The 17,212-nt window shown below is 41.3% G+C and overlaps 2 protein-coding genes across 2 annotated transcripts; both read left to right on the top strand.

Moving 5' to 3' along the window:
- Window positions 1–241: 241 nt before the first annotated feature.
- On the top strand, window positions 242–6,139 carry LOC115675522 (carbon catabolite repressor protein 4 homolog 4). Its single transcript, XM_030598232.2, has 10 exons — window positions 242–427; window positions 525–622; window positions 1,061–1,101; window positions 1,398–1,447; window positions 1,968–2,037; window positions 2,180–2,301; window positions 3,196–3,329; window positions 4,693–4,837; window positions 4,924–5,071; window positions 5,519–6,139. The coding sequence occupies exons 1-10, from the start codon at window positions 369–371 to the stop codon at window positions 5,837–5,839; spliced, it is 1,188 nt and encodes a 395-aa protein (XP_030454092.2). The 5' UTR covers window positions 242–368; the 3' UTR covers window positions 5,840–6,139.
- Window positions 6,140–10,967: 4,828 nt separating this feature from the next.
- LOC115675523 (pectin acetylesterase 8-like) lies at window positions 10,968–15,466 on the top strand. Its single transcript, XM_030598233.2, has 13 exons — window positions 10,968–11,153; window positions 11,493–11,614; window positions 11,739–11,821; window positions 12,167–12,296; window positions 13,053–13,132; window positions 13,264–13,350; window positions 13,442–13,566; window positions 13,672–13,732; window positions 13,814–13,867; window positions 13,943–14,020; window positions 14,277–14,382; window positions 14,497–14,642; window positions 15,083–15,466. The coding sequence occupies exons 2-13, from the start codon at window positions 11,494–11,496 to the stop codon at window positions 15,209–15,211; spliced, it is 1,200 nt and encodes a 399-aa protein (XP_030454093.2). The 5' UTR covers window positions 10,968–11,153; window position 11,493; the 3' UTR covers window positions 15,212–15,466.
- Window positions 15,467–17,212: the final 1,746 nt, after the last annotated feature.

Raw genomic sequence — 17,212 nt, 5'->3', positions numbered from 1 at the left:
TTTATGTTCAAAACCTAATTCTATGTTAAAATTTTGTCCTGAAAATAAAAAAAAATGAAATTGTTTTGCCAAATTACTTTATGTTCCAAATCTGTTCTTGAAACGAAAAAATAGAAAAACAGATAAATGGAATGGTTATAATTCGCACGCCAGGAATCATAATGAAAACCGGTAGTTCTTGTGAACCGAACCGAACCGAAGAAAAAATACCAGTTCGGTTCAATTTATTAAAACGGTTCGAGCTTTGGACCGTCATTTTGTTTGTGTTGCCGTTGTCGACGCCTCAACCCGCGACGCGACACAGTCGTCGCCGCCGCTCTCCGATCCGGAAAACCTACTCCGGTGTCGCTAGCTTTAAGCATCGCTCCATGCAGAGAGTCGCCATCGCAAATCCGCGTCTCTCTCTTCTTCCCTCCTCCTTCTCAAGGTAATCATCTTTCGACCTGCTTCTTCTTCTTTTCTTCAAGAGCAATATCCGTTTTCAGATGGTTTTTAGTCACGAATCCCGGCGTTCATGCCCGCAGAATCCGGTTGCGCAAGATGAGCACCAAACCTTCACCGGTTTCTCAAAAGTTCGTGTCGGTCGAAGGCGCCGATGTTCACTCCAGGAGCAAACCTGATGGTGTGTATGCGTAGCTCGTGATTTTTGGCGATTTTGCTAATGCTGCTTTTGGTGTAAGAGGAGTGTGTAATTGGTGTCTTGTTGTGGATTTGTGTTTTGAGCTGTGTTGGAGCTAATTGAGTATTATAATGAATTGGCGATGTCCCTGTGGCTGATTGGGTGTTCAGAGGAGCGTTTTAGTTGGCGTTTAGTGAGAGATTTTGTGCTCTGAGCTGAAATTTGAAGCTAGTTGTAGTAAAAGCATGAAGATGATGTGCGTGCTTGCTTAGGCCCGTTGTCATGCTTTGTCTTGTCTAGCTAATTACGGTTTAGCTGTTGCTGAAATTTGTTGCATCTTTTGGAAGGAATTGAAGATGAAAATGATGGATGGTTATGATTATGACATATAATATTGGAAGTTGGAAATTTATTCCCATCTCAATTTCTGCCTTTTTTCAGGCTTCAGATTCCGCCTTGTATCGTATAACATCTTGGCTCAGGTATGCTATGCCTTATTACCATGTACGATAGTAAGAACTGGCTCCTTGTATAGTCTCAGTTTATCTACTATTTCTTCTTTAAATTATAGCTGCATTGACTCTCTCTTCGGTCATAACATCTACTATGTGCTTGGCTGCGCAGCCGGGAAGATTTTAATATGTATTCTAATGATCTAGTGTTTTGAAGCCTTCCTTGTTTGACCACTATGCTGAAAACTTTATTTTATTAGTCTATTTTTTAGGAGCAATTTTGTTTTTCTCATGATCCGCCTTTTCGGTTCAATTTGTGGCCTTAGGTGTATGTGAAGAGTTCTTTGTTTCCGTACTCTCCATCTCCTTGTCTCAGGTAATCTTTCTGAATGTGAGTCTCTCTTTGTGGAAGTGATGTTAATTCTGCCCTTATGAAGGGATAATTATTAATGTTCTGGTTTTCTACCCCTGGAGAGTTTGTTGTCAATCAGCATTATAACTTACAACTGTAAATGGAACTATTGCTCCTTGATTTGGAAATTTTGCAGTACTGAGAATGTTTCTTTCTTGGCTAATATGACTCCATCTCGTAGGATTCACAATTTGGAAGTAGTTGCATCATTTACTTTGAACTTTTGTATTAATCATGTTAGAAAGTTTGATACTTTGGATCACATTGGCTGGTTTTAATGTGTTTCAAAGGCTGCCGTAGTTTTCTCTGTCTTCCTGAAGTCTCCTCGTGTGAATTTCTGTTATCTCCTCCTATCCGATTCTCACTGCCTACCCTAAAATGAGGGAGGAGATCATGAAGTGCTTGAAAGAAGCAAATTGCTTAGTCCACTAGTTGCATATGGACATTATTAGCTTAATTCATGTTCAGCTAAACGCCTTTGCAGGTGGAAAGCTCGTTCTCAGGCAATTTTAACTGTTCTTAAAAACCTTGGTGCTGACTTTCTTTGCCTACAGGTTTTGAATCTACTTTTCCTTCGATTTGTTTATGCTATTTGCACATTCTGTTAATTTATTGTTCTTACGTTCTTCATTGCGCTCTCTTATGTGATTCTTACCTGATATTCCGTGGCATAGTTGACAATCCAATCTTCACCAGGAAGTGGATGAATACGATGGATTTTACAAAGGCAAAATGGAAATTCTAGGTTACTCTGGTCTATATATTCAGAGAAGTGGACGGAAACGTGATGGTTGTGGCATTTTTTATAAGCAAGACAGGTAGTTTGGCTCTTATTTTGTTTGTTCTTGTATATGAGCATAAAATGGTGCATGTGCGACAAATTTTTATTGCAAAATTGAACAGTAAGATGAGTGGAAAAATCTGAGTGGTAGTTGAATTTATGGATGTTAAAAATATGCTCAATCGAATTCTCCAAGGTTACTTGCGTGGCTTGGCTAAGTGTATTTACGTTGTTTGACTTAGTCTTTGCTGTCAAAGTTTCATTTCTGGTTCCACACCTTTAAAAGTTCTGCTGGAAATGGGAAAGGATCTTTGTTGTAGAATTCATTTTTGCCAAAGAATGTATTCGTTGTAGCATTATCAGTTGGCAAAACATGCAGCTGATTTCTTAGACAGTAGGGCAGCATCTTGCTGTAAGTTATAAAAAAACCTTTCTTTGTCTAATCTTTAGTCCTATAATCTATTCATGCTTCATTAGTCTTCTTGATTATTTATGTTGTTTGTGCTGAGAGTTGATTACTTAGGGGCTATATCATCTTTTACAATGAAAAGTGATTTTCTTCCCATTCAATTAGAAAATAAGAAATTCCTAAGAGTGAAATTCCCGGAAATCATCACTTTTAAATTCATGTATTCTGGTTTTGTTTTGCTTATCTTCTCTGTTGCTCAAACTGTTCTTATCGTTGTAAGTTTCTTGTATAAAGAACTAATAAAATTGTTCATTTATGAAAAGTTTGGAAAAAAAAAAAAGGCTTCGTTGAAAGATATGACTGTTTGTGCAACCTTCGTGAGTGGCCATCACTAATATGCGTATCCTTTTTTCGTTTCCCTCACTGGATAGGGAGGTTCTCTCGAATGTTGAGTGGTGATGGTGAATTGTTTGTTAGTTTTGATCTGAATCCAACTTTTCTCAGTGGTGCTATTTTATGAAGGGCCGAGTTAGTTTTGGAGGAGAAGATAGACTACAATGATCTTGTGAACTCGATTGAAGATAATAAGGATGGAAGTGCTAATAAGGATACTCTTGAGCAATCTAATGGAAATAGAAATATTCAGACAAATCCTGGTAAAGTTATTTGGCCCCTTCTATCATGTTAGGTTGTTCCTGTCATCTTTTTCCGTTTACCTCGTGGGCTTATTTTCTGGAGCTGACTCCACAAGTCATTGGTTGGCAATGGACATGTATTAGAACAATGAAGCTGCTGCTTGGGCTATGAGAAGACCTCTTGCTACATATTTAGCATCATCTATACTATCGTCATTGCCTAGTATACTTCAATCTTTTCATTGATAGAGCATATTTAAGTGAGCTAACGACCAATCGTACTTTTGAATTCAACTGTGCAATTCTGAATCTAATGTGTGCCCCGTATCACTCAAATAAGCTAGATCCATCCAACTAGGGGTAGCTTGATTGAGACATGACTGCTTTTAGATATACAGCAGGAGCAAAATCTAGAAGACGAGATCAGCCATATATGGATATGTTGCAGCTTTGATTTCATTTAAATTTTTATGCCCTTTCTGTGAGTCCTATACGGTACCTGGTTTACATTGGTTAGTTACGATTTTTACCGGTAAAGAATTAGTACCAATGTAAGGCTCTAAATTATGGGATATGGATCTTTAATCCTATCCTCTTGAAAATGTGAGGTTTATTCTTGTGTTGGCCTTACAGACCAGAAGAGATGGTTACAAATAGTTACAAAGTGCCAGAGGAAATTCGCTCTTTTTTTTTGGCTGCCTTGATCTGTTTGCTTCCCAGGGAAAGCAGTCTAAATGGTGAAATTACATGATGTGAGACCAGATTAAGGCAGCAACATTATGTTTGACATAGCATAACTTTCCTATGATGATTTTCTAAATGTTGATGACTTATTTTCAACTTTGGACATAGAATTTAGAAATTCATCTTAAGAAGCCATTAGTTGGGATCTTATTATGGTTTGGGCGGCCATTCTTAATCAGTTTTCTGCTGTAAGAAAAATAACGTCCTTCCAAGAAACCGGAGAAAGTTAAGTTATCCTTATGCAATTGCACTCGGCATGATCTTATGCACATAGAGCTGCTGTCTTTGAACATTTATTCATTGCATAGGAGCTCATTTGGTTCCCACTTGATTTTTCTGACTTGTATCGGTATTGTATTCGGTCAGTAGAAAAGGTGTTGCTTACCGAACTTCCTTTGATTAGGCTGCTGTTAGGACTATCCTATTCATTTTGGTTTTCTCTCTTCATGCTAAGATCAGTGGCAATGGTATATGTGTGACATGTTGGAAGTAGATGTTTTCCATTTCTTTGGGGTTTTTGTGGGAAAAGATACGAAGCAATTTCCATTGACCTAAGCAATCTTTCTAAAGCCTGCTTTGAGAAGAAAATTCTCAAAAGATTTTTCTACTTAAAAGCTCACGTCAAGTTTTTTCATTTCAGCTTCCACAAATACTCCTGAGAACCGTGGAGATCCCAATGATCCTCGTGTAAGATTGAAACGTGATTGTGTTGGAATTTTAGCTGCATTTAGACTCAAGGATCTGTCCCGCCATCTCATTGTCGTGGCAAATACCTACATTTATTGGTAAATTGTCATTCTGCTATTGTATATGGTATCCACTTTTATCGACTAGTTCAGTTTGTAGAGAATACTGAGACTTGTGAGTTCAGGGATCCTAAATGGGCTGATGTCAAGCTCGCTCAAGCCAAGTATCTGTTATCGCGGCTAGCCCAATTCAGGGATCTGGTTTCTGAAAAGTTTGACTGCATTCCTTCTGTTATTGTGGCTGGTGACTTCAATTCAACTCCAGGAGACAAGGTTCGCTTCTTTTTTCTGGGTCGAATTAATCTGTATCTTTCTCTTGTGTCTTATGGGAGATAACTGTCATGCTGGTCTTGTATTTACTTATCTAGTGGCTGGATATCCCTAGTTAAAGTTGATAACTTGGGAAGGCTGAGTGCATTTACTGTCCTTACCAATCTTTTTGGTGGCTTTGCGGTAATTCAGGAGTCCTAACCTGACCAAGCTAAAATTCGTTGTTTTCTTTGCCCGAGTGTTCTAAATAGGAGTCTTTTTCTGTTTCTGACAGTTCATTTTTTTCTACTTCCAGCGCTAATAGGCCTCTTTAGGCTCACAATTGTTGGTACAAGAAGCGTAGCCACTCAGACTAGCCTACTAGTTTGTGTGCTTGCTTTTGCTTTTTGTAGATTCAGTGTGCATTGAGATCAATTAAAAATATATGTTCAATGTACTTCATTCTTTCAGGTATATCAGTCCCTAGTGTCAGGTGACCTTTCGTCAACAACACCAGAAATAGAATGTTTGGATGAGCTTCCTATTCCTCTGCGCAGTGTTTACGCTTCTACTAGAGGGGAGCCATCATTCACCAATTGCACTCCAGACTTCACCGGTACCCTGGATTATATATTCTTTTGCCCTTCCTCAGACATCAAGCCCGTCGGTTTCCTAGAGCTCCCCGGATCAGACTCGGAGGAGGTGGTCGGCGGGCTGCCAAACTACTACCATCCGAGTGATCATTTGCCAATTGGTGCTGAATTTGAACTCGATTGCGATAAAGTTTGCTGAGCTCACTTTCATGGCTTTCATCAACCTTTTCGATCGCCCATGCCTAGTTGAGGGAAAAATTTGGTTCCAGGTAATTGAAAAGATCAATTGTTTAGATTTGAGCTGTTTCTAAAAAATTTCGGTAGATTGAAACCAAGGAGAGTGCGCTGAAGATAGTTTACCTACGTGGGCTTATGGAGAGAACCATGTTAAGAGGGCTTACTCCATCAAGAGAATAATGTATTTTCCAGGACACCTCTCTTAAGCGGGACTCTTTCTTATCATAGCTTCATTGACAAATATAGAACTTAGCATGCCTTATGAGAATGTGTGAAACGCTTTGGACCTTATTTTTGGAAAGTGCTTCCTTCTACCAGAGTGTGTGTTCTGGATATAGACCCCAAGATTACATTGGGATTTGTTGGCGGGTCAATTTCGTGTATCTATCGACATGCTTTATGGTAATGTCTTGTAAATAAGTCGCACGAAATTTGATAATGAACACCTAAAACACAAGTAGCCTTAACCCTGATTGTATCTTAGCCAAGCCATGCTTCTCCTATGGTCAGCAAGCTGAGGAAATCCTGGTTGGAGGGATTGCACGCAATTTTCCATTTCTGTAATCGCGGAGGCTTAACTAGTCAACATGGTGGAAATAGATAGGTAAATTCATGCATTCATCTAGAATCTCAAATTTTAATATAACTCGACAATGATCTCACAAATGTCTTTCGATTTCTTCTGTGTTACTCTTAAACTTTCTGCCCAAATGCGCATTGAAAGAGATTTTTTTCTGCATTATGAGGACACACAACTAAGTGATTCAAACGAACAAAGCGCTCGTTTTTTAACCACCATTGTCGCATGATATGCACAATCTTTGGTGATCTTTGCATGTCTTGGCACGTTGGGACTTTATAGCTTATTAGCAACGCCCGACCATACCTAACATCCTCGTGCATATGACCATGACATTTCTAACAGCATCACAAATGTTTTTGCAAAGCAATCGATATAGATTGTGAACGCGAAAATTGCCAAAACAGTCATAAACTTATTGCAATTGTGCTAATTCAGTTCTAAACCTTTTTTTATGCCAATTCAATCTTAAACTTTTTGCATTTGTGCCAATTCAGTTCATTTGGCCAATTTTGGCCTGCCAGCGCTGACGTGGACGCTGGCCGGCCTGCGAATGCTGACGTGGCAATTTTTAAAATATTTTTTTATTAATTTTTTTTCTTTTTTTTTTTCCTTCATCTTCTTCAACCTCTAGCCGGTCGCAAGATCGGCGACCGGCCAGAGGCTGGGGCCGGTAGGGTCGGTCCTGCTGGCCGCTAGCGAGGCCGACCTCGCCGTTGCTAGGCGAGGTCTCGTCCTCACTGGTCGCTTCGAGCGAGGCCGACCTCGCCCGCAACTCGCCAGATCCGATGAGGCTCGTCCTCACTCGCAACTGGCGAGGTTGGCCTCACTCGAAGCGATCGGCGAGGACGAGACCTCGCTAGATGGCGAGGTCTCGTCCTCGCCACTACGCAAGGCCGACTTTGCCAGCGGTTGACGAGGTTGACCTCGTCAGCCCCAACCTTTGGCCGGTCGCTGGTCCGGCGACCGGCTAGAGGTTGAAGAAGATGAAGGAAGAAAAAAAGAAAAAACTTAATAAAAAAATTTGAAAAAATAAAAAAATTATTTTAAAAATTGCCACGTCAGCGTTCGCCAGCCGGCCGGCATCCATGTCAGCACCGATTGGCCAAAATTGGCCGGATGGACTAAATTGACACAAATGCAAAAAGTTTAGGATTGAATTGGCACAATTGCAATAGGTTTAGGACTGTTTTGGTAATTTTCCCAATTGTGAACTCACATGTGATTCTTTCAAACAAAGTTGCTTTGTGTTTTTTTTGTTTATTTTCCCTTTTTACCATGGTATTATTGACACGAATTGAAGTAGTCCGTACTTTCATATGCTTAATAAGCTTCTAAGTTTTGCCGTGGCCTGAAACTCCATTAAACCTAGAACTTGTTTAGCCGCTAAAGGAACGGAGCATCCTTTTCAGGACGAAACAACTCAAAAGAGATAAAAATGTCAGTGATTCGTTTGAAGTTGCTTTTGCACCCTCGACTTTTATATATTAATTTAGGGCAAATATGATGCGATTATCACGTGCCATGCTGGAGCAACATTGCGGTTCGTTAGGTTAGGAGATGGTGAGCTGGGTCTCGAATTTTGGGAATAGGCTCTCAAAAGGTGCAACATCTCTTTCAAACCACCCAGGCAGTGATGAGAAATTGCTCAAATTAGAATGAGGATGACAACACCAAGGTGGTGGGGCTGTTCTTGTGAGCCAAAAAAGTCTCCTCTCATTGCCAAATCATAATAATGGCTTTAGCTGTTCTTAACGCTTTTGAGGAAAAAGAGGGGATTGCTTATGCTGCTGGACCATACCCTCATGCTATGCGCTTTTGGATTTGGACAAGGTTTAGGTATCGTCTGTCTGGGCTCCAGCATTAATACTGTAGCCGACCTCTGATTGGTGGTTCACATCACACATGAATAACAATTATCATCCACACGAACCCTAATCTCTCTCTCTTTCTCTCAACCTTCGTCGCTGCCTCCGAATCAGCGTCGCTGCTACCGTGGACAGACTCCCACACCCGCGCACCGAGTCTCGGGAAACAACGATGGATGACAAGAGGGCTCGCCAACCCATCAATTCTTTCGGTCGCTAGATGCTTGGTAACATTGGAAATTTTGTACAATATATATATGTTATACTCCATTAATCTTAATATCAAATTATTCATGTTTCACTCTCTTAGAGTTAGGAATTGAAATTTTTTTCTTGTCTCGCCCCCTAAGCTTGTATCTATTATGTTCACCACTGTCAGCAAAATTTGGATATTGTTGTTGACAAGCATGTCAATAGCAACGAGACAAACTCGTGCTCAAACCAAAAAGGATATATATTCTTGTCTGTCCATGATCTATCAATACTCCCAAGTGCATAATTCTAGGAAAAGATTCTAATACATGGAGAATTCCTTCTCATATGTTCATCTTATCCTCCATATAAGTTCAATAGACCGTTCAAACACATTTATCGCGTCACTAGGGCAAGGCGTGCCCACTAGTCACGTGCGGCTGAGCTTCATGCAATAATTCCAGCATAAATCCACATAGCAATCGTATTCCAATTAATCGATGGTGGTCTCGATTCGATCATGTCGTTCATTTATGAGTATTTGACTGGTGGGTGCTTTGATCCTGCCCGACTCTTATCATTGCAAAATACAGTGTGCGGCCAATAATTTTCGAATTTGCGACGTCGAATATTTGCTTACACAATTTTTTTTTTTGGGTATAACTGGTCTAGATTGATCGTGTATCTATCGCAAGTAGGGAAGTTTCTCTTGTAAAAATGTAGTTTTGTTTTGCTGAAAAATGTGTTGGGAGGGAGTGACTTAGCCTTCTGTACAAATTAGAAAGTGAGGAACTTCAAGGATCGAGTTGTGATCACACATGGTCAAAGGCTCATTTTGATGTGCCATGAGAATGCCAAGAACATAATCTTCATGGGAGATTTCCCTGAGTCCTTTCGAAATATATCTTTTGTTCCACAATTTCATTTTTATGTGTGGTGTAATGAATAGCTGTGATGGGTTTTTGGAGTCGAGATGATCAATGGGTCAGCTTGAATCGAGCCTAACTTGTTGCCTAGAGTCCGCCCCTCAATAGCAAAATATTCTTTTTTCTAGGTTGGACGAGTCTGGATTGAACACAATATATCTGAATCAAGGCAGGCCGAGCCTCATAACTAAATGCCTTGTCCATGCTCTCCTAAATTTATCTTTCGGCCCTAGTGGGGCAAACAGGTCTAGCCGACGCTCTAGGCCGCCGGGCTCATGATCAGGTTTGTCATTAGAGTGCCAAAACAATGCTCCGAATGACCCAATGTATCGTAGAAACTCTCACTTCTCGAACCGATACAGAGCGATGCTATGTATTGGCTACTAATAGGCCAACTCAAGGTACCATTTCGAAATCGTTCTCACCTGGTCAATTCAACTCCAATTAAGAGAACGTATTCAATCCACGAGAACCCCTTCTCTGTTCTCGAGGATCAAGCATGATCATGTAATGATGTGGCTCAAGAGCGACATGAGAATACGAGATAAGCTTCAAGTCATATCCCTTCATTGCCGAGTCAGATAGTTGTTTCGAGATTTTGAGTTAAAGCAGACTAATGGGGATGGCTTTTTTCGGCTTCCTTCGTCTTTGAAGATCAGGCTGATGACCATGCAAAATTGTGGCTCAACAGCAACACGAGATAAGCTTTCTCTTTATTTATTTTTTTGGGGGGAGCTAATACTCGAGATAAGCCTCAAGTGTTATTCCTTCGATGACGAGTCATGACTCTGAGTTAAAAGCAGAATTAGCGACTGCGACATTAACAATAAGATTCATTAGTTTTTTTTCCCTTATACTTATGAGCTCGTCTCACTGAAAAGAGCATTTCGCAAGGCCAGATAGTGAAGGCAGGAATTGCCAACGAACTTTTAATTGCTTCTTGAAATCCAACTTTTGGCCATTTCTGCCTTCAATTTGTGCAAAGTACATCAAACGCTTTCTAGCAAAAATAGAGTACGTCAAACGCTGTAATGAAGCTAAAGCATAATAATTCTCAGTATGGCTGAACTTGTAGTAGATCTCACCGCAAATCAAGAAATATATCAGTACATTAAATTTATATGGTCGAAAAGCTTAGCGCAGTTTGATTTTTCATATCAATAACTATGACCATACTTCTGCTTCTCTCATTCTTTTTCTCATAATATTTTCGAGTTTCTCAAAAAATGTTTGACGGTCGTGATCGTGACATCGGGCCATTGGCCAAACACACCCTCCCTCTTCAGACACACATGAGTTGAGTTCCCGCGCAACACGGGTCGGGTCGGGTCGATGCCCCCCCGGGCCCCCGTGACTTGACCCGCCTAGAGTGAATCACCAACCAAAAAAGAGCGAGAAAAAAAACGAGTGTCGGTTCCAAATCCCAAAAGAAAAGAAAAAGAAAAAGAACTCTGTCGTTTTTCGCGGCTACGTACCAAACGAAAAAGGCGCTTTTCCGCATTCTCTTTCACCACCCGATGTCTCACTTTTCGGCTAAGCTCTTGTCGCACCCCCCTACCAATCGCCATTATACAAAGACTTGACTTTTTTACGTGCTTCTCCGCACACTTAAGCGAACTGGGTCGACGCCAAAACTCGCCATTTCTGCTCAGAAAGGCTCAAAAGCTCGGCCCTTCTTTGTTGGGTAAAGCTCATTGTCGTTCCTCAGAGGTACGTCTCATTGCTCTCTCGGTTTCCCCCAACGCATTCTGAGCGCTGCCAACCAGAGGGGGTTGGCGACAGGGAGATCCAATGTCATTTAATTGTCTGCAGGGGCGTTTCTTGAGAGACTGAGTTTCCGGCTTTTCTTGCGACTTTTCTTGGTTTCTATGTATTGGAAGCGAAAAGCTCTCTTTTAGTAACGTGTTGCGATTCATTTATAGCGGTTTCTTGAAGATGTCCGTGAGTGCGGTCAATGAGAGTTAGTGGCTAGTAATAACGGTACTAGTGGTGCTCACAATGTAATTAACTTTTGGTCACCTGTTGCGGGTTCTTCTCGACGCTGTGCAGAATGGCTGCAGCGAGATCGAGGCTGTGGTTGTGTTTTCTGCTATTTTTCGTGGCATTGCTCGAAGCACGAGGAGTCCCCGTGGGAATTACCTACGTCCGAAACGCGGTAGCCAGAGGAGCTGGTGAGGGACTTCATCTCGCTGGCTAAAGATTTGATTGTTTGTGGCGAAAATGAATGCTCTTACTGCATATTTGAGGCCTCCACACTTCTTTTTATGCGCTTGTATCGGGATTCTTGTGATGTAGTTTGCTTGGACGGGAGTCCTCCAGCTTATCATTTCGATAAGGGGTTCGGTACCGGCATCAACAATTGGTTGGTCCACATCGAGGTTTGTCCCCATGTCCTTGAAATCGAAGATGCTCGATAGATATGAAGTGATGATGAAAAAGTTCCAAGTTTGTACTGTCCCCTGTTTTTCATGTTCGCATACAATCTTCTAGATCAGGTTTTTCTCAATGGGCATGTGAAAATGAAGCTACCGGAGTTTTTAAAGATCAGAAATTGTGATCCGGTCTTTCTATCCTTTTAGTTCAATAGGTTAAAATTTAGTGATGAGGCCAAACTGACGTCTAGAATTCTTTCCTTTAGTGACTAGTTCTTCCTCTTCCAAAAATGCAGTCTGTTTCTTTCGCTGTGGTAGTCCGTCTTGCTCACCCTTTTTTGTTCCTTGAAGGGTGGCGGATGGTGTAACAATGTCACAACCTGTCTCGCCCGCAAGAATACCCGGCTAGGTTCATCCAAGCAGATGGCCAAGGAGATAGCTTTCTCTGGGATACTCAGCAACAAACGAAGATTCAATCCTGGTACCACATCGTAGTTCCTTCTTCGAAAGTTTGAGACTTAGGGGGTGTTTGGTTCAGCTTTGGGAATAGGCTTTGAGCCTCGAAAGCCCCTTCCCAAAATGCTGGGGTGTTTGGTTCATCATTTGGCCTAGCATTTGGCCAATGCCAGCATTCCAAATGCTGAAAGCCCAAAGCTGGTCCAGCCTTTGCCAAATGCTACTGTTCATGCGTCACTGTTCATCTTCTTCGGCGAAGGAGGGCGACCGACGCCTGGATCGCGCCGTGAGGTCGCACGACCCGAGCGACGGCAGCCGGGAGGTCGCGCGACCGCCCGTGCACCGCCGGCTGGGTCGCGCTGCACAGGTCAGCGCGACCTCGGGCTGCCGCCTAAGGTCGCGCGACCTTAGGCGGCCGTCGCACCTGGTCGCGCGACCCCGCCGAGGGTCGCCCGGCCTCGGGCGACCGTCGGCGGCGGCAGATCTGGCTCGCCAGGGGTCAACCGACCTCGGGCGACGGCCGTCGGCGCCAGATCTATCTCGCCGGCGGCCGTAGGCCATCGCTAGTGGCCGGCTCCGGCGATGGGTAGGTTAGTTTTTTTTTTAATAAATAAGATAATTCTCAAAGTCCATTTGCAAAAAAAATTCACCAAACACTATATTTTGGCCAAAGTAGCTTTACAAAATATTTTTACCAAACACCATTTGCATTTCCCCAATGGGCTTTCACCCAAAGGTATATGCATTCCCCCAAGTATAACTGAAATCTGTTTCGATCCAGACTTCTACAATTGGAACAGAATCAAAGTCCGATACTGCGACGGGGCATCATTTACTGGAGATATCAAAGCTGTAAACCCAGTGAGTTCCTATATATATGCATCTCTCGAGTAAATAATAGGAAGCAGAAACAAACTCATTTCTCTCATTCTTCAACTTTTATCAGAAGTGTCCTTTGAGATATATTTCAATTTGTTCCAACATTTGGTTAGGCAACAAACCTGCACTTCAGAGGAGCCAGGGTTTGGCAAGCCGTGATGGAAGATCTGCTATCTAAAGGAATGAAAAGCGCGGAAAATGTATGACCGCAATGATCTTGCAACTCCTCCTGATTTTTCTCGTCTTTTCTCATCTTCATCAATTGTGAGGGTACTGGAAACTCTTTGACAGGCTATTCTTTCTGGCTGTTCAGCTGGTGGATTGACTACCATACTACACTGCGACAGCTTCCGAGCTCTCCTACCGATGGGAGCTAAAGTGAAGTGCCTCTCGGACGCTGGTTATTTCATAAACGCGTAAGCTCATGCATATGAGTCCGATTAACTGGGCCTAACCAGATCATTTTTCAGGGTGGTTTATTACTGTCGCAAAACATCTAAAAGAGGCTTCGATTTTGTCAGGAAGGATGTTTCGGGGGCGCTTCATATTGAATCCTTCTACAATCAAGTTGTTGCAACACATGTACTCTCTCCGCCATGACCCTGTTTTCTTGTTAATTTCTGGTTAGTGCTTCGGTTTCTCACATACGACAGGTTTGAGCAGGGATCGGCCAAGCATATGCCACGATCCTGCACTTCAATATATAGACCGGGATTGGTATGCATCTGTTCTCCTAATTTTTAACCTCACTGAATGATGTTGCCAGTAACATCATCCGAACAAACATTGCAGTGCTTTTTCCCTCAGTACATGGCTCGACAAATGCAGACACCGCTATTCATTCTCAATGCGGCCTATGATTCTTGGCAGGTCAGTAAGTATTGATTTTGAAGGGAATTTATGGTTTTACTAAGAAACATCTGCATGTGAAGCTTTCTTCTTCTTCTTCTTCAAATGAAGTGGTGTTTTTTTGTCATTATAAAGAAACGACAAGTTGGTGCAGAGAATAGATCCTTGTAGATATCATACTGAGCCCATCACCAGAGAGAAAAATAAGGAATTGCAAGTGGTAGTTTTTTTTTTGTAACACCTGGAAATCATTGCATATATATTTGGCTTAATCCAGATTAAGAATATTTTGGCACCCGGAGTGGCTGACCCGCACGGGACCTGGCACGGCTGCAAGCTCGATATCAACAACTGCTCTCCTAATCAACTCAAAGTCATGCAAGGTAACTTGTGAGCTGCTCTGTCTAATCGACTCAAAAGTCATGCAACGGTACTTGTAAGCTTGTTAGTAACAACTGCTCTGCATCAAACTCAAAGTCGATGCCGGATTTTCGCAGATTTTAGGTTGGAGTTCATGTATGCATTGGCCAGATTGGGGAGCTCCTCATCAAGAGGGGTGTTTGTAGATTCATGCTATGCGCACTGCCAATCCGAGACGCAGGAGACATGGTTGTGGGGCGACTCTCCCGAACTGGCGAAGACGGTAAGAAACCCCACCAGGCACCCACTTTAGCCATGGAACACTTCTAGATTCCGGCCAAAGCCCTGAAACACTCTAATTGAGAAAAACGGAGCCTTTAGGACAATCCCGCATGCTGGACATAAGACATTTACTTAATATGTTACTTGTGGATCATCTAACTATGAATACTAGCCAAAAACCAAAAAAAAAAAAAATCTAACTATGGGCAGCGCACATTAGTTCACCATCGTTGCATAGAAAAAGACAGTGCCGAACATTTGTAATGACCGCAAAGCTCGAGTTCCACGAATGGAAGGCCTTCCCATCTAATCCTTTCTTAACTAGCTTTTTGCTTAAAACTATTTTTCTAGCTTGATCATTATATATAACTATACATCTGAATATATGAGGATCTAATCATCAGCATGAATCACGTTTTGTTCTTTTTATGTCTTGTGCAGTCTATAGCAAAGGCAGTTGGAGACTGGTTCTTTGACAGGAAACCCTTCCAGAAGATAGATTGCCCATATCCTTGCAATCCCACCTGCCACAACCGGGTCTTTGATCCCCAAGAACACCCAAATTTATAGTCTCATCAGCTAATTAATATGCATTGATTATTCTTTTAGAGAGTCAAAGTCATTGATATTAGTTATAATAAGAAGAGAGAGAGAATCTGTTAAGTCAAAAAATAAACAAGGGTCGCCCGTGGCACCAAAAATTGGTGCTGGGCCTCTTCCATGTCATTATTTTGTATGTAAGCAATCGTTCATGCAACTATATGTATTCGGGCTACATTGAATGAAAATTGAAAAAGGATGAAAAAACATACGTTACATTCTTAATATCTTATATTGTTGCTTCTGCATTTATGTCGACTATATATATGTGTGAGTAGAAGAGTATCCGGGTGAAATGCAACCTTTCTGCACAGAGTTTAATTTTTAATAAAGTCATAGCATTACTTATAAAGATGAAAGTGTGTGTGTTTTCAAGCAGTTGAAATGGAAGAAGGTGCAGGAAAGTATGATGTTAATACATGAGAATCTACCATTTCCATATTTTAAAAAACACATGGAATGTTGACAATTAGTGCTATGGGGACACCTTTTAACATTCTCTTTTTGTTAGAACAAGTGGAAATACTAGCGCGCTTCACATGATATTATCATTTTACACCTTATTTATTACATCTCTAGAGGTACATCAAGTAAAGCTCCAATCACAAGATGGCTCACGAGGATCTCAACGTTACTCTAGTGATGTACGTTATAATTTGAGTAAGGGATAAGTGTACTGAAAGTCCTAAAACTTATCACGAAAGTGTAATTGAATTTTAAAACTTACAAAAAGTACAATCAAATTTTTCCGTTAACTCCGTCTAGCTAGGCTAATTGAAAATGCCGACATGTCTTATTTTATTACCTAGTAAACATAAAATTCTCTCGATGGCAGCGGATAGAACCATGAAAAATGTAATTAACGATTGGGCTGCTCCGGTTTCTGTATAAGAAGGATAGCAACTTTCTTCAGCTGTAGATTGCACAGGGACTTGGGTGAGTAAAGCCGTTAAAGTAAAATTCTGATTAAGGATATAATGGTGCACCTCCCCTCTTCCATAGAACGAGTAGATACTCAATAATATATATTGTCCCAGAGTTTATCTTTCTTATCATCATCTGTTTTCCTTTTTGGTTGTTTTCCTTTTGTAAACCTAACTATGGATCGCCCCATCTATCTTCCTGAGGAGAGGTTTGGTTTCAAGCCCGGTTCGAACAGAAAAAGTACGTCATGCTATTGACGGATATACTTGCCACACAAGAAACATTTGTCCTCAGGAATGTGGTGTCGTATTCGTGTTTCTCTTTACGTGTCATATTTGCGTTTCCGTGTCATATTCGCGTTTCTCTTTACGTGTTAGCTAATTTGCAACTTGATAAAATAATAAGCTGATCGCAGCAATATCAGATTAAACTACTCCTACGAGACTTGAAAAAAGTTCCCACGTTTCTTCTCCTTATCCGAGTCTGCCCCGTCTTTCAAGTTTCTTTGCCTGGCACATGATTTTTGCGCGTTTGGTCAGTCTTACACCATAGGCTATGTTGATTTTCCTTATCCGAATTTTCTGCACTTTGATGAGCGTCTCCATCCACTGTTTACCATATGAGCTGCTGAAAAAAGGATAAGTACAAATCATAAACAACAACACAATAGAAAGAAAAAAAAAAAAAAGCCAGACATGAGATTATGGTGCCTTTAGACCTTTACAACATTAAGGACAACATACTTATGCATACAGCCAGGCGAAATTATTATTAGAGAGACAGTAAAACAAAGCGCATCGATATCTTACTGGCCAAAGAAAAAGTGCACCAATATCTTTCAAATATCTTCATTAAATTAACTTCCAAAAACTTATAAACTCATTATTGCCTACTGGGTCCTTTCTCACGGTCCCCCAGATATTTCATCACAGCACGCCGGATTATAATGGAGAGACATCTGCTTTGAATTCTCCAACTGCTATTGGTGTTAGGAACAGAAACGTAAAAGAGAAAAAAAGTCAGATAAGAAGATTCACGAATTTTTAC

Source organism: Syzygium oleosum, unplaced genomic scaffold, assembly GCF_021117445.2.
Source record: "Syzygium oleosum isolate NSW1041296 unplaced genomic scaffold, Sole_v2.1 Sole_v2.15, whole genome shotgun sequence".
Taxonomy (NCBI): domain Eukaryota; kingdom Viridiplantae; phylum Streptophyta; class Magnoliopsida; order Myrtales; family Myrtaceae; genus Syzygium; species Syzygium oleosum.
The sequence above is the reverse complement of the archived record's forward strand: the minus strand, read 5'-3'. Positions and strand labels throughout refer to the sequence as shown.

What these genes read in the sequence shown, in the direction of transcription:
- LOC115675523 (XM_030598233.2), top strand. Translation starts at nt 11,494, where the DNA reads ATGGCTGCAGCGAGATCGAGGCTGTGGTTGTGTTTTCTGCTATTTTTC. An exon ending in ATTGGTTGGTCCACATCGAG is followed by an intron (nt 11,822 to 12,166) that starts GTTTGTCCCCAT and finishes TGTTCCTTGAAG; the next exon opens with GGTGGCGGATGGTGTAACAA. An exon ending in CTCCCGAACTGGCGAAGACG is followed by an intron (nt 14,643 to 15,082) that starts GTAAGAAACCCC and finishes TGTCTTGTGCAG; the next exon opens with TCTATAGCAAAGGCAGTTGG.
- LOC115675522 (XM_030598232.2), top strand. Translation starts at nt 369, where the DNA reads ATGCAGAGAGTCGCCATCGCAAATCCGCGTCTCTCTCTTCTTCCCTCC. An exon ending in CTCCAGGAGCAAACCTGATG is followed by an intron (nt 623 to 1,060) that starts GTGTGTATGCGT and finishes GCCTTTTTTCAG; the next exon opens with GCTTCAGATTCCGCCTTGTA. An exon ending in CTGACTTTCTTTGCCTACAG is followed by an intron (nt 2,038 to 2,179) that starts GTTTTGAATCTA and finishes AATCTTCACCAG; the next exon opens with GAAGTGGATGAATACGATGG.